The sequence below is a fragment of the Gorilla gorilla genome, chromosome 9 (assembly GCF_029281585.2).
Source record: "Gorilla gorilla gorilla isolate KB3781 chromosome 9, NHGRI_mGorGor1-v2.1_pri, whole genome shotgun sequence".
NCBI classification, from domain to species: Eukaryota; Metazoa; Chordata; class Mammalia; order Primates; family Hominidae; genus Gorilla; species Gorilla gorilla.
The window spans coordinates 79443632-79455965 of record NC_073233.2 but is presented as its reverse complement, the minus strand read 5'-3'; the positions used below and the strand labels follow the sequence as shown (position 1 = coordinate 79455965).

At 50.1% G+C, this 12334-nt stretch overlaps 1 protein-coding gene across 1 annotated transcript; it reads left to right on the top strand.

Annotated features, from left to right (window-relative positions):
• Positions 1-6683: 6683 nt before the first annotated feature.
• LOC109028806 (keratin-associated protein 5-11) lies at positions 6684-7756 on the top strand. Its single transcript, XM_019036068.3, has one exon. The coding sequence runs from the start codon at positions 6772-6774 to the stop codon at positions 7240-7242; it is 471 nt and encodes a 156-aa protein (XP_018891613.2). The 5' UTR covers positions 6684-6771; the 3' UTR covers positions 7243-7756.
• Positions 7757-12334: the final 4578 nt, after the last annotated feature.

Here is a 12334-nt window from a genome sequence, read left to right as displayed (position 1 = left end):
CCACTGCCTCACCGTTTTGGCAAGGGCTGACAAAGGCGAGATGTAGAAATACCAGCCTAACAACTTTTCCAGTGACTCCTGACCTCGATGGGCGGTTTCTTGCACAGCCAGTACAACTGCAGCTCCTAGCAGCTGTGGCGCAGCAACTCTCCCATCTGGTAACCGAATCCATCCTTCCTCCATCACTTGTCCTTCCCTCTACCTGGACAAAGTCTTTTTCTTCTTTAGAAGAAGTAGGTCCAAGATCAGGTGCTTGAGGGAGCACTGATGCCCAGAATGGGGCAGATGCTGCTTTTCGAGCATCTGAGTCAGCGCGGGAATTCCCCAAACCCAGCAAGGTGGAAGCTCGCTGGTGTCCCCTGCAATGCATAACTGCCACCTTGTGGGGTTTCCATACTGCTTCTAATCATTGCAAGATTTCTTGTTGATATTTTCTGTCTTTTTCCCCAGAGTTCAATAGGCCCTTTTCTTTCTATCACACTCCATGCACTTGAAGGGTTGAAAAGACATACCGAGAATCAGTGTAAATGTTGACAGTCTCACCCTCACTGAGTTCTAAGGCCCGAATGAAAGCAATGAGTTCAGCTTTCTGGGCTGAAGTGCCCTGGGGCAACAATCTGGCCTCAACAACAGTGTCCAGGGTTATCACTGCATACCCTGCACCTCTCTCTCCTTGGGGGTTGAAGAAGCTACTCCCATCCACATATAGTTCCCAGTCTACTGATGCCCAAGTCTGGTCCCAGAGGTCAGGTCTGCTAGAGTCAATTGTGTCCAACACTTCTACACAACCAGGCTCGACAGGGCTCTCTGATAGCAGGAGCAAGGTGGCGGGGTGTAGACTGTTACAAACTTCAATGGTTATATGGGGATTTTCACAGAGCAAAGTTTGGTACTTGGTGAGTCTGGCATTCGTTAGCCAATGATGTCCCTTAGTATTCATTAAAGTCACCACAGCACGGGAGGCCTTTATGTTCAGGTTTTGCCCAAGAGTCAGCTTATTTGCTTCTTGTACTGGCAGGGCAGTTGCTGCCAAGGCCCTCCAACAGGTGGGCCATCCTTTAGAAACCCCGTCTAGTTGTTTAGAGAGGTAGGACCCCGGCCTAGGCCTGGGACCCACAGTTTGGGTTCAAAGTCCAGCTGCCATCTTTTCTCTCTCTGATGCATACAATGGAAAAGGCTTTGTCAGATCGGGTAGCCCCTGGGCTGGCGCTGCCAGAAGTTTTTCCTTTAACTCATGAAAGACTTGCTGTTGGGATCCGCATTCCAAACGTTCCCGGTCCCCGCCCCCTTGGTGACCTCATACAAAGGCTTGGCTAATACTGCAAAATTTGGGATCCACAGTCTACAAAACCCCACAGCTCCTAAGAATTCTCTCACCTGCCTTCTGCTCTTAGACTCCGCTAGATTGCAAATGACCTGTTTTCTTTCTGATCCCGGGCTGCATTCCAACCCCTTTCAGATAGTCAATCCCAAGAAACTTACCTGCTGTTGGCAGATCTGAGCTTTCTTCTTGGACATCTGATACCCACAGTCCTCCAGGTGCCGGTGTAGGACATCTGTTCCCTTGGCACACCCGACTGCCATGGGGTGTCCCAGCAGAAGGTCATCAACCTACTGGAGCAACACGCAGCCTAGGTCTCTGCTGGGAAACTTCTGGAGGTCACGAGCCCACGCCTCCCCGAAGATGGTGGGGGAGTTCTTGAACCCTTGGCAAAACCCGGTCCAAGTGTACTAAGTAGTGACACCTGACTCCAGATCTTCCCACTGAAAGGCAAACAGCTTCTGCCTCTCAGGGGCTAATCTGATAGGAAAGAAAGCATCTTTCAGGTCCAAGCAGGTGAACCAGCTGTCCTCAGCTGGCAGCAACCCCAACAATATGGACGGGTTAGGTACTGTTGGATGGAAAGTCAGTGTAGCTTGATGAAGCAAGTGCAAATCCTGTAACGGCCGGTAGTCCTTGGTCCGTGGCTTGGGAACAGGCAGGAGGGGAGTGTTCCATGGAGACTGACAAGGAACAATAATTCCAAAAGTTCTTAGGTGCCTGAGATGGACCTGGATATCTTGAAGGGCTTCTCCGGGGACCAGGTCCTGTTTTTGCCTCACCGGCTGGGCCCCAGTCTTAACTGGCCAATCGCGGAGGGTTGTCTTCTACCCGTTACTCTTGGCCACCGCTTAGCCAGAGCTGGTCTTCTCTCTTGGCCCAGCTCAGTTCAGAAAAGTCTCCATTCCTCCTCTCGGGGGACGATAAGGGTCATAGTGACTCCCATTCTGGGTAACTTTAGCAGCGAAGAGCTGTGCTCTGTCAAAGAGATAGTGGCTCTCAGCTTGCTGAGCAAGTCCCTTCCCAAAAACGTCAAGGGACAGTCAGGCATGTACCAAAACTGATGAATGACTTGATGTCTTCCTACAGTACAAGTCCAAGGCAAGCAGAAAGCTTGCTTTGCTGAAACCCCCGTGGCTCCGATGACGTCAATAGTCTTTTTGGATAAGGCGGTGACCGGGGCGGTTACTAGTGAATGTTCAGCACCGCTGTCTACACGAAAGTCAATGTCTCCACCCCCGACTGTCATTCTGACCAGAGGCTCTTTGGGGACGCTTGAGCCCGGTCTCCCTCAGTCCAAGAACCCTTCTGCCCGGTTGAGCAGGGCCCCTTCCTCCTTGTCTGGGGCCTCCTGCTCTGAGTCATCTTGTTTTCTTTTGAGCTGAGGGCATTTGTTCTTCCACTGTCCTATTTCTTTACAATAAGCACACTGGTTATGCTGCAAACTCTGACAGCCAAGCTGAGCTTCTTTCCCAGGGCCCCCCTTCCCTTCCCTCTTTGGGGGCGCCCCTCTGATTGCTGCAGCTAACAAACAGGTCGTCGTGTCACCGGGCCTGACTTCCATTCTCTTTGCCATTTTCCTTAGGGCTTACTGCATCCCTGTTTACAAACACCTGGCTAGCTATTTCTAGTAATTGTGGTGGATTCATCCCTGCAAGCCCAGCCTGTTTCTGCAGTTTTCTTCTCATGTCTTCTGCGCTTTGACGGACTAAAGCCATGTGAATCATGCGCTGATTTTCAGGGCTATCGGGATCAAAGGGAGTATACATACGATAGGCCTCCCACAATTCTCTCTCATAGAATTGTGCTGGACTTTCTTCTTTTCCCTGAATGACCTCAGAGAGCTTGTTAACGTTTGTGGCTTCCTGAGCTCCCCTCATTAATCCTTCCAAGAGAGCTTCCCTGTCTCGGTTTAGCCTTTGCATCTCCTCTCTTTCATGTGGGTCCAACTGGGGGTCTGTTCCTGGCAACTGGGTCCTTCCATACTCTTGGGGGTTTTGATAATCAGCTGGTGCGTGTTCCTCTAGCCACTTAGTTGCTGCTTGGAGGACTCTCCGTCTTTCTTCGCTGTTAAAGAGGAACATGAGCAACTGGTGCCAATCAGCCCAGGTGGGATCATGGGTCTGGATAACAGCTTGGAGCAAATCAATTAGGGCTTGTGGCTTTTCGCTATAGGGCGGTGTATTGTTTTTCCAGTTGAGAAGATCGATGCAGGTGAAGGACTGGTAGCCAAAAACACGCCTCTCCAGCACGTGACCATCCTCATCTATTCCAGTATACTGCTGCTCTCTCAGGGGCATTTGTGTCCCCATTTTGGGTCATAAACAAGCTGCTGAGGGAGGGGTGGAATGGCGCAATGACTTACTGCAATTAATAATCTCAATTGTTAATTGACACTAATAATTATCAATATTAATAACCCATAATATAATTTTTAAAATCAATACCGATAATGATAATTAATATTAAATAGTTATACTAATGATAACAATACATGATTAATATTAATGATTAATGATGCCTGATATTAATAACTGATATTGATCTTATCATTAGAAAACAGTAATATTGGCTCCTAATAATTAATATTAACATTAATAATCTGCAAACTTTTTATTAGAAATTATTTCTTAATATTAGTATTAATATCAGTCATTCATATTCATGTTAATAATAAATGAGGAATAATTCATACTAATATTATGCCCTAATACTTCAGTGGGTGTACACCCACCTGTGATATTGCTCCTAATGTCCAGGGAGGGAGAGAGCATGACATTACGTTCAATATCGCAGTAGGTGTACACACAGCCGGTGATATTGATCCGAATATAATCTCCAGGAGGTGGAGTATGACGTTACTCCCAATATAGCACTGGGTGTGCATCCACCCGTGATTTTGCTCCTAATATTGATGGAAGAAGAGAATGCTATTACTCCCAACATCACAGGAAGTGTACACCCCCGTGTGAGATGGTCCTCAAAAATATTCCAAATCGGAGGGGGTGATATGACTACATATATGGCAGAAAGTGGACACCACCAAGGATATCGTTCCCATGATCCTGGAGGGAAGAGGATAATATTACTTTCAATATCACAGAAGGTGGACAAGCCCCCAATGATATCGTTTCTAATTGCAACGTGGGAGAGGAGGACATGACACCCGATATCCCAGGGAGTAGGAACACCCCTGTGATACTGTTCCTAATATTCAGGGAGGAAGAGGATGATATGACTCCCAATACAGACGGGTGTACAACCTCTGTACACAAAGGGTGTACACCAGTGTGTGAAACGGTTCATAATCTCCAGAGGGGGAGATGATATTACTCACAATATGATAAACAGGCTGTGAGTCCACCGCGGATCCTAAAAACCAGGGGGGCAAGAGGGGCTGGCTCTTACTCCCCGCATCGTGGGGGGCGCCTCGCCCCCCTGCGATGGGGGTCCTAAGGGCCAGGGGGTCAAGAGGGGCTGGCTCTTACTACCCGCATCGCGGGGGGCGCCTCGTCCCCCTGCGATTGGGGTCGTAAGAGCCAGGGGGGCAAGAGGGGCTGGCTCTTACTCCCCGCATGGCGGGGGGCGCCTCGCCCCCCTGCGATGGGGGTCCTAAGAGCCAGGGGGGCAAGAGGGGCTGGCTCTTATGCCCCGCATCACGGGGGCACCTCGCCCCCCTGCGATGGGGGTCCTATGAGCCAGGGGGGCAAGCGAGACTGGCTGTTACGCCCCGCTTCGCGGGGGGCGCCTCGCCCTCCTGCGATGGGGGTCCTAAGAGCCAGGGGGCAAGAGGCCTGCCCTCAAGTCCTTATAGTATACTAATCCATTACAAGCACTTCCCCTTAGGACCCACCTCACAACACTCTTGCATTGGGGATGATGTTTCCAACACATGAATGTTGGGGGACACATGCAGACCATGGCAGAGAGAAATCTCTTTCCCACCTGGAGTAAAACTGAGCAGCGAACAAAAGTGGGCAACTGGAAGAAGCAGCCTAAGAGGAGTGAACACTTTAAATGGGGAAGAGAGAAAACAACAGCAGAGAGATTTGTGGGATTTTCAGAAATGCTTGAGTAGAGGAAGAGATTCCCTGCAAACACCAAAATGAGATTATATTATTGTTATTTGGACCGTAAAGGAAAAAAAAATTGGCTGAGCATGGTGGCTTATGCCTGTAATCCCAACACTTTGGAAGACCAAGGCAGGAAGATCACTGCAGACAAGGAGTTTGAGACCAGCCAGGGCAACTTGGCAAGACCCCATCTCTACAAAAAATTTAAAAATTAGCTGGGTATGATGACACACATCTATAGTCCCAGCTACTCAGGAGGCTAAGGTAGGAGAATTCTTTAAGCCCAGGAGTTAGAGGCTGCCGTGAGCTATGATCATGCCACTGCACTCCAGGCTGGGTGTCAGAGCAAGACCTTGTCTCAAAAAAAGAAAAAAAAAAAAAAAAAAAAGGATCTCCAGTGATACAATTTGGATGTCCCCTCCAACTCTTACATTGGTGGGGCGGGATAGGAGATGTTTGGATTATGGGGGCAGATTCCTCCTGAATGGCTTAGCACCATACCCTTGGTGATGAGTGCATTCACTCAGATCTGGTTGTTCACAAGTGTGTGGCCCCTCCTCACCCCTTGCTCCCATTCTCGCCATGTGGCATGCCTGCTCCTGCTTCACTTTCCACCATGAGGAAAAGCTCCCTGAGGGCTTGCCCAGAAGCTGAGCAGAGATGGGTGCAATGCTTGTGCAGCCTGCAGAACCATGGCCATTCTAACCTCTTTCCTTTATAAATTACCCAGCCTCAAGTATTTCTTTACACAATGCAAAGAACAGTCTAACACACCCAGAAAACTGAGACTGGCATGAGTAAAATATTACTTAATATAATATGCATGAATATTTATATTAATATTATGCTTGCAGAAATCTACCAAATCCATCTCCAGGATACATGATAATAAAGAATTTGTTTTCTTCTTTACTTGTGTTTCCTATAAAGACCATTGATGAATTTTGAAATCTAAAAACATAAAATTAATATTATCTGGAGGGATAGACAGGGAAGATGAGAGCATGTGGGCAGAGGCTGTTGCCCATTGGTCACATGTGGTCAGCAGAGAGCGGGTGACCAGCACCCTGGAACTTTGCGGGAAGCACCAGACAGCCTGGAGCTGAGGTTTTAATTGTAGGGGCCAAAACAAATGGGGAAGAAGACAAATTTAGAAAACAAAGAAAGTAGATGCTCAACTGAGCCAGGAGGAAGTCACTAGCAAAGAGGAAAAAAATAGAGCTCTGGAAAAATAGTGTAAACAGTCACAAGGAAAGGACCCTGCGTCCTCCCTGACCTCTGGACAGGTATATAAAGAGCCCAGGCTCAGGGGGCTCCACACCTGCACCTCCCTCTCACCTGCTCCTCTACCTGCTCTACTCTCAATCCACCAGAATCATGGGCTGCTGTGGCTGTTCCGGAGGCTGTGGCTCTGGCTGTGGGGGCTGTGGCTCCGGCAGTGGGGGCTGTGGCTCTGGCTGTGGGGGCTGTGGCTCCAGCTGCTGTGTGCCCATTTGCTGCTGCAAGCCTGTGTGCTGCTGTGTGCCAGCCTGTTCCTGCTCCAGCTGTGGCTCCTGTGGGGGCTCCAAAGGGGGCTGTGGCTCTTGTGGGAGCTCCAAGGGTGGGTGTGGTTCTTGTGGCTGCTCCCAGTCCAACTGCTGTAAGCCCTGCTGCTCCTCCTCAGGCTGTGGGTCATTCTGCTGCCAGTCCAGCTGCTGCAAGCCCTGCTGCTGCCAATCCAGCTGCTGCCAGTCCAGCTGCTGCAAGCCCTGCTGCTGCCAATCCAGCTGCTGCCACTCTAGCTGCTTCAAGCCCTGCTGCTGCCAGTCCAGCTGCTGTGTCCCCGTGTGCTGCCAGTGTAAGATCTGAGGCTCTGGACCCAGACCTTCAGGTTTCTCCTCTTTGGTGAAAGCATTTCTTATGGTTTCTCTGAATCAGTTCATCCCACACATCATTCTGAGGCAGCTGCACCTGCTCTAGCTCATCATCCATGCATGCACCTCTTTCCATGGCTCGGCTCTCCTCTAGGCCCTGCCTTCAGCTTCCTCACTCCGGAAACATGTGTTTCCTTGATGCAGGAGATGTTCTTCCCTGGACGCCATGGTGTTCCCTGCACTTGGGTGTGGACCATCTTCTTCTTCTCCCTGGGCTGACTGAGATGCTAGGTCTGACCCCACAAGGCCAGGCCGACATTCCTGAGTGATCACTAAGAACCAGTTTCTCAACCACCACTGGGATTCTGGGTCCTCCTGGGCTGCTGCCTGTTCTCCTGTGACCCACCTGTGAGCAAGAAGGTCTCCTTCCTTCCTGTTGTCTCCATCTATTTAAAAAAAAAAAAAGAATGAATTTCCTTGCAATAAAGCCTCTCATGTCTGTAAACCAACTGTACACTTGGTGCAATTCTGTCTAACCCCTTTCCTGTGTGGTGACTGATTCTGTGTTCTGTCAGCTAAGCTGGGAAATGCCTGCCAGCAGGCTTGGTGCATTCAAAAAGAACCATGAAGTTCACTTCTGCCTTCCACGCGGCCTCAAATATCTTCACTCTCTGTGCTTGCAGGAGAAGAGGGCTCAGCCTGCGGAGGATTCGGTATTCAATGCCCGCCCTAGAGGCACAGAGAGCAGGCGGGCCCTGAGTACTGACGACCAGCCAAGCAGGGCTTTGCACAAGACCCGTGGCTTCCAGCTTCCCGCTCTCCTCTGGGGCCTTGGAAGGACCCAGGCAGGGCAAGGTCAGAGAAGGGAGGAGTGAAGCACCGCTGAGCTCCAGCGCACTCTGATTCAAACACTCAATTAGCCTTTTACAATTATGAGGTCAAAGGCTTTCCATAACTAAAGGTAACCAGGAAGTTACAGAATGGCCCAAGGTGTCCTCGGAGCTCAGTCTCCCTGCAGGAAAGGAGAGTTCCTGGGAAGTGACACATTTGGGGACCCTGAGCCAAGTCCATCCGTTTCATGGTGATGCGCCACCACGCTGAGCCTGTTCTCTGACCAGTGTCACAGGCAAGGCTTTAGAAATCACGCACTGGGGAGGAGGGGACAAGAGTGATCTGAGGACGATTTCCAGCCAAGCGAACCCGGAGGGAAAAGGTGGAGGGAAGACAGCACACAGGGAGTGCTGGTGAGAAATGAGCTCCCACAGAACACCCACAGATCTAAGCGACTGCTGATAATGCCGGGGAAGAGCAGAGTGGGAATTTCCAAGACAAATTTCTGAGAGAAAAGAGATGCAATGTAAGGAAAAATGAAATAATCTAGAAATAAAGGCTTAGATTATTTCAACCACATTTAGGAGAGGGAATAAAAGTGTGTCAAAGGTGCATCTTGCTAGGGGACATGGCTATTGATAGTTTCACAACGCTAAAAGGAAATGCTGCTTAAGACAGTTTACTCAAAAATCCAAACTGGGAAACTCCAGAAGGTGGCAGCAGACATGAACGCAGAGTTCATTACATCTGAGCCCCGTACATTCCCACAACCCATAGGACACCGAGCAACTAGGTAACAAAACCAAAAATGCATGCTGGAGATTTATAACAAAACCAGGTAAGCCAGGCATGGTGGTGCAAACCTGCAGCCCCAGCTACTCAGGAGGCTGAGGCAAGAGGATGGCTTGAGCCTGGGAGTTTGAGGCTGCAGTGACTTTTGATCATGCCTCTGAACTCCTGGGCAACATAACATGAGACTTTGTCTCAATAAACCAAAAAAAAAAAAAACAAAAAACAAAAAACAAACAACAACAACAACAAAACAAAAACAAAAAAACACCAAACAAAAAATGAACAACAAGTGAGCCTCAAAACACAAGCCTGTCAGGACAAATTTCCAAGAGCCACAGTTCCCCAGAGTATCAGTGTCTGTGTAGGAGAAAGCAAAGAAACATCTAACAGAGCTGAAAACAGGGGAACCTCAAAAGAGCCAACAGGTGCGTGCCGGAAAACACAGCGTGAATTTTGAATTCGGCTCCTGAAATGGGGAAGGTTTTCCTCCCTCTAGTGGTGAGTGGGTGCAAGGGCCCTTGGTAAGTCCCTACAGGCAATGGAAGAAAGCTGGGAAGCCTGCCATGAAACAGATCACAGTGGTAGCGTACTGTTTCCAAAGGAGCTAATGAACAATGAAAGGAAATGATACCAGACATAAAAGAGGCTGCATGTGGTGGCTCATGTCTGTCATCCCTGCAATTTGGGAGGCCAAGGCAGGAGGATCACTTGAGACCAGGAGATCAAGTCCAGCCTGGACAATAAAGAGAGATCTTATCTTTAACTTAAAAAAGATTTATTTTAAGTACCTGGGCATGGGGACACCCACCTGTAGTCTTGTTTATTCAGGCAGATTGCTTGAGACCACGGGATGGGGATTGCAGTGACCTGTGACTGTGCCACTGCACTTCATACTGGGCAACAGTCTCAGTGCAGTTGCTGCAAACTCTGCTGCTGCTCCTCAGGCTGTGGATCAACCTGCTCCCAGTCCAGCTGCTGCAAGCCCTGCTGCTCCCAGTCCAGCTGCTGCAGGTCCTGCTGCTCCCAGTCCAGCTGCTGTGTCCCTATTTGCTGTCAGTACAACATCTGATCTTTAACACACAGTCATAGTGGCTCTCATCCACATGCTCCAGACAGAGACCAATGTATCAGCATAAAGCCGTGAATCACAGCCCTGGGGTGACTGTTTTCTAGAATGCTGGAGCAGCAGTATTTGGAACAGGAAGAGCCTTCACAGGCCCTGTGCGGGGCACAGCCCCTCACCACCCTCGTCTCACCATGCGCGGCTGTCATGGTGCATGAGACCGCTCCTCTTCCTCTCCTGCACCATCTCTCTCTACCCTGATGTTCTAAACCCTCTCCTCCCCGGCACAGTCCCAAGGAAAGCTCCTGGTGCCATTTGTCTTTTGGGCTCTGCAAATTCTGAGCCTTGACTTTGTGATTTTTTTGAAAAAGCGATCGCTTCCCCTCACAAGTCCTATTTTCAGTGTGGCCCTTTTCCTGCTGTTCCTTTTGAATGAGCCTTTCAACCTCCCTCCTGGCCCTAAAGCACCCCCTTTCTTTGCACTTCCTGATCACATCAGGCTGTTGGGTGATCCACTCCTTCATGCGGCACTGTTTGCTAAGCACCACTGCATGCACCAGGAGCGCGAGAAGAACGCAACATGGCGCCTGGCCTTGGGGTGCTTGGACGGGAGCTGGGGAGCCCCTACGATAGGGTGGAGGGGTAACTGAGGTCGTCCACAGCCAAGTGGCGAGAAAGCCGAGTGGGGCAGATGTAAGTAGGTCTGAGACGCAGCCATGACAGGGAAGAGACCAGCTAACTCTAAATATAGCTTTGGGAGTAGAATTTTGGGCAAGGTGACTGCTTGGATGGACGAAGGGCTGGGAGAGGCGTAGAGAGAAAGGAGGAGGGAAGGGGGGCTCCCTTGTTCCTGAGCCAGTGCAGAGTCCTCCAGGACCCACTTCTTTCTGTGTCCTGCCCACCCTGTGACCTGGCCAGCTGCACGTTTTCCCAGCAGGCTTGAAGCCAAGCTGTGCTGTGAACATTCCCAGGCCCTGAACACTGAGAAAGGTGTTCACGTTGATGCCCAAAACAGTGAAATCTCAAACACGTGGCTAAACATGCAGAAGCTATCTCAGACCCTGAGGCTAACCCCTCACAGCCCCATGTGAGCTCCACGGCCTGGGTCCTCGCTGCAGACACACCTGGGTGTCCCCCTTCTCTCAGTTGTGGCTGTGGCTTGGACCTACCTACATCTGCCCCCTCTGGCGTTGTGGCCTTGGCTGGCATCCTCTGAAAAAGATGAAGGGAGGGAAAGGGACACAGCCCTCCCGACCTCCCCTGACAAATGCTCTTGACTGACCCCCTCTCTGGAGGGGCTGGAGCTGCCCCTGCAGTGACTCCCCTGCCACAGCTTTTGGGGTGACTCCAGCCGCAGGACTGGCCAGACAGAACAGTAAGGGAATTCACAAGACACCCACCGTATTGGTCACATAATTTTGCATAAATCCCACAGGATAATATTAACATTGGTTTAAGTGGTTCACTGATTGTTTTAAAGGGATTTGTATTTTGAAGTCTTAATAAAACAAGCAGAGAAAATCCATGCTACCCCTTGATTCTGCCAAAAAACCACCTGCTTCTTGGAAGAGGCCAGAGCCCGTTCAGAGCCGCCGTTTACCAATCAGAGAAGTAGAGAGGCTCGCTCAGCAGAGATGCGTGTCTCCTCTTCAAGCTGTGAGAGTCTGCAGCCCCCAGACACTAGAGGAGTGTGTGGAGGGTGTATGGGGGGTTGTTTGTGTTTGAATGTGTGTATGTGAGTGTATGAGTGTGTGTGAGAGAGAATGCGTGTATGAGTATGCGTATGACTGTGAGAGAGTGTGTGCAAATATGCATGAGGATTTGCATGAGTGTGTGAGTGCACATGAGTGTATGAGCAGGTACATGAGTGTGTCAGTGTGTGAGTGTGAGTGTGAGAGTGTATGTGTGTGAGGGCATGTGAGCGTATGAGTCGGTGTAGGGGTGTGTCAGTGTGTGTGTGTGAGTATGAGTGTGTGTATGAATGTGTGAATGCATGTGAGTGTACGAGTTGGTGTAGGGGTGTGTGAGTGTGAGAATGTGTATATGAGTGTGTGAATGCATGTGAGTGTGAGTCAGTGTAGAGGTGTGTGAGTGTGAGTGTGAGAATGTGTGTATGAGTGTGTGAGTGAGTGTGAGAATGTGTGTATGAGTGTGTGAGTCCATGTGAGTGTACGAGTCAGTGTAGGGGTGTGTGTGTGTGTGAGAGTGTGTGTGTATGCGCTTGCAGAGAGTGGCTCCCATCACCAGCCCCGGTAGCTGGAACCCCCTGCAGTCATCACTGGAAGTCCTGACCAGAGCTGCCTGCCCTCCAGGCTCTGATGATCCTGCCAAGTCCTGCGGGTCCTCCTTGAAGAGCGGCAGCCTGAAGCCCAGACCCCTGCAGACCCAAGGCTGTCTGGGG

What these genes read in the sequence shown, in the direction of transcription:
- LOC109028806 (XM_019036068.3), top strand. Translation starts at nt 6,772, where the DNA reads ATGGGCTGCTGTGGCTGTTCCGGAGGCTGTGGCTCTGGCTGTGGGGGC.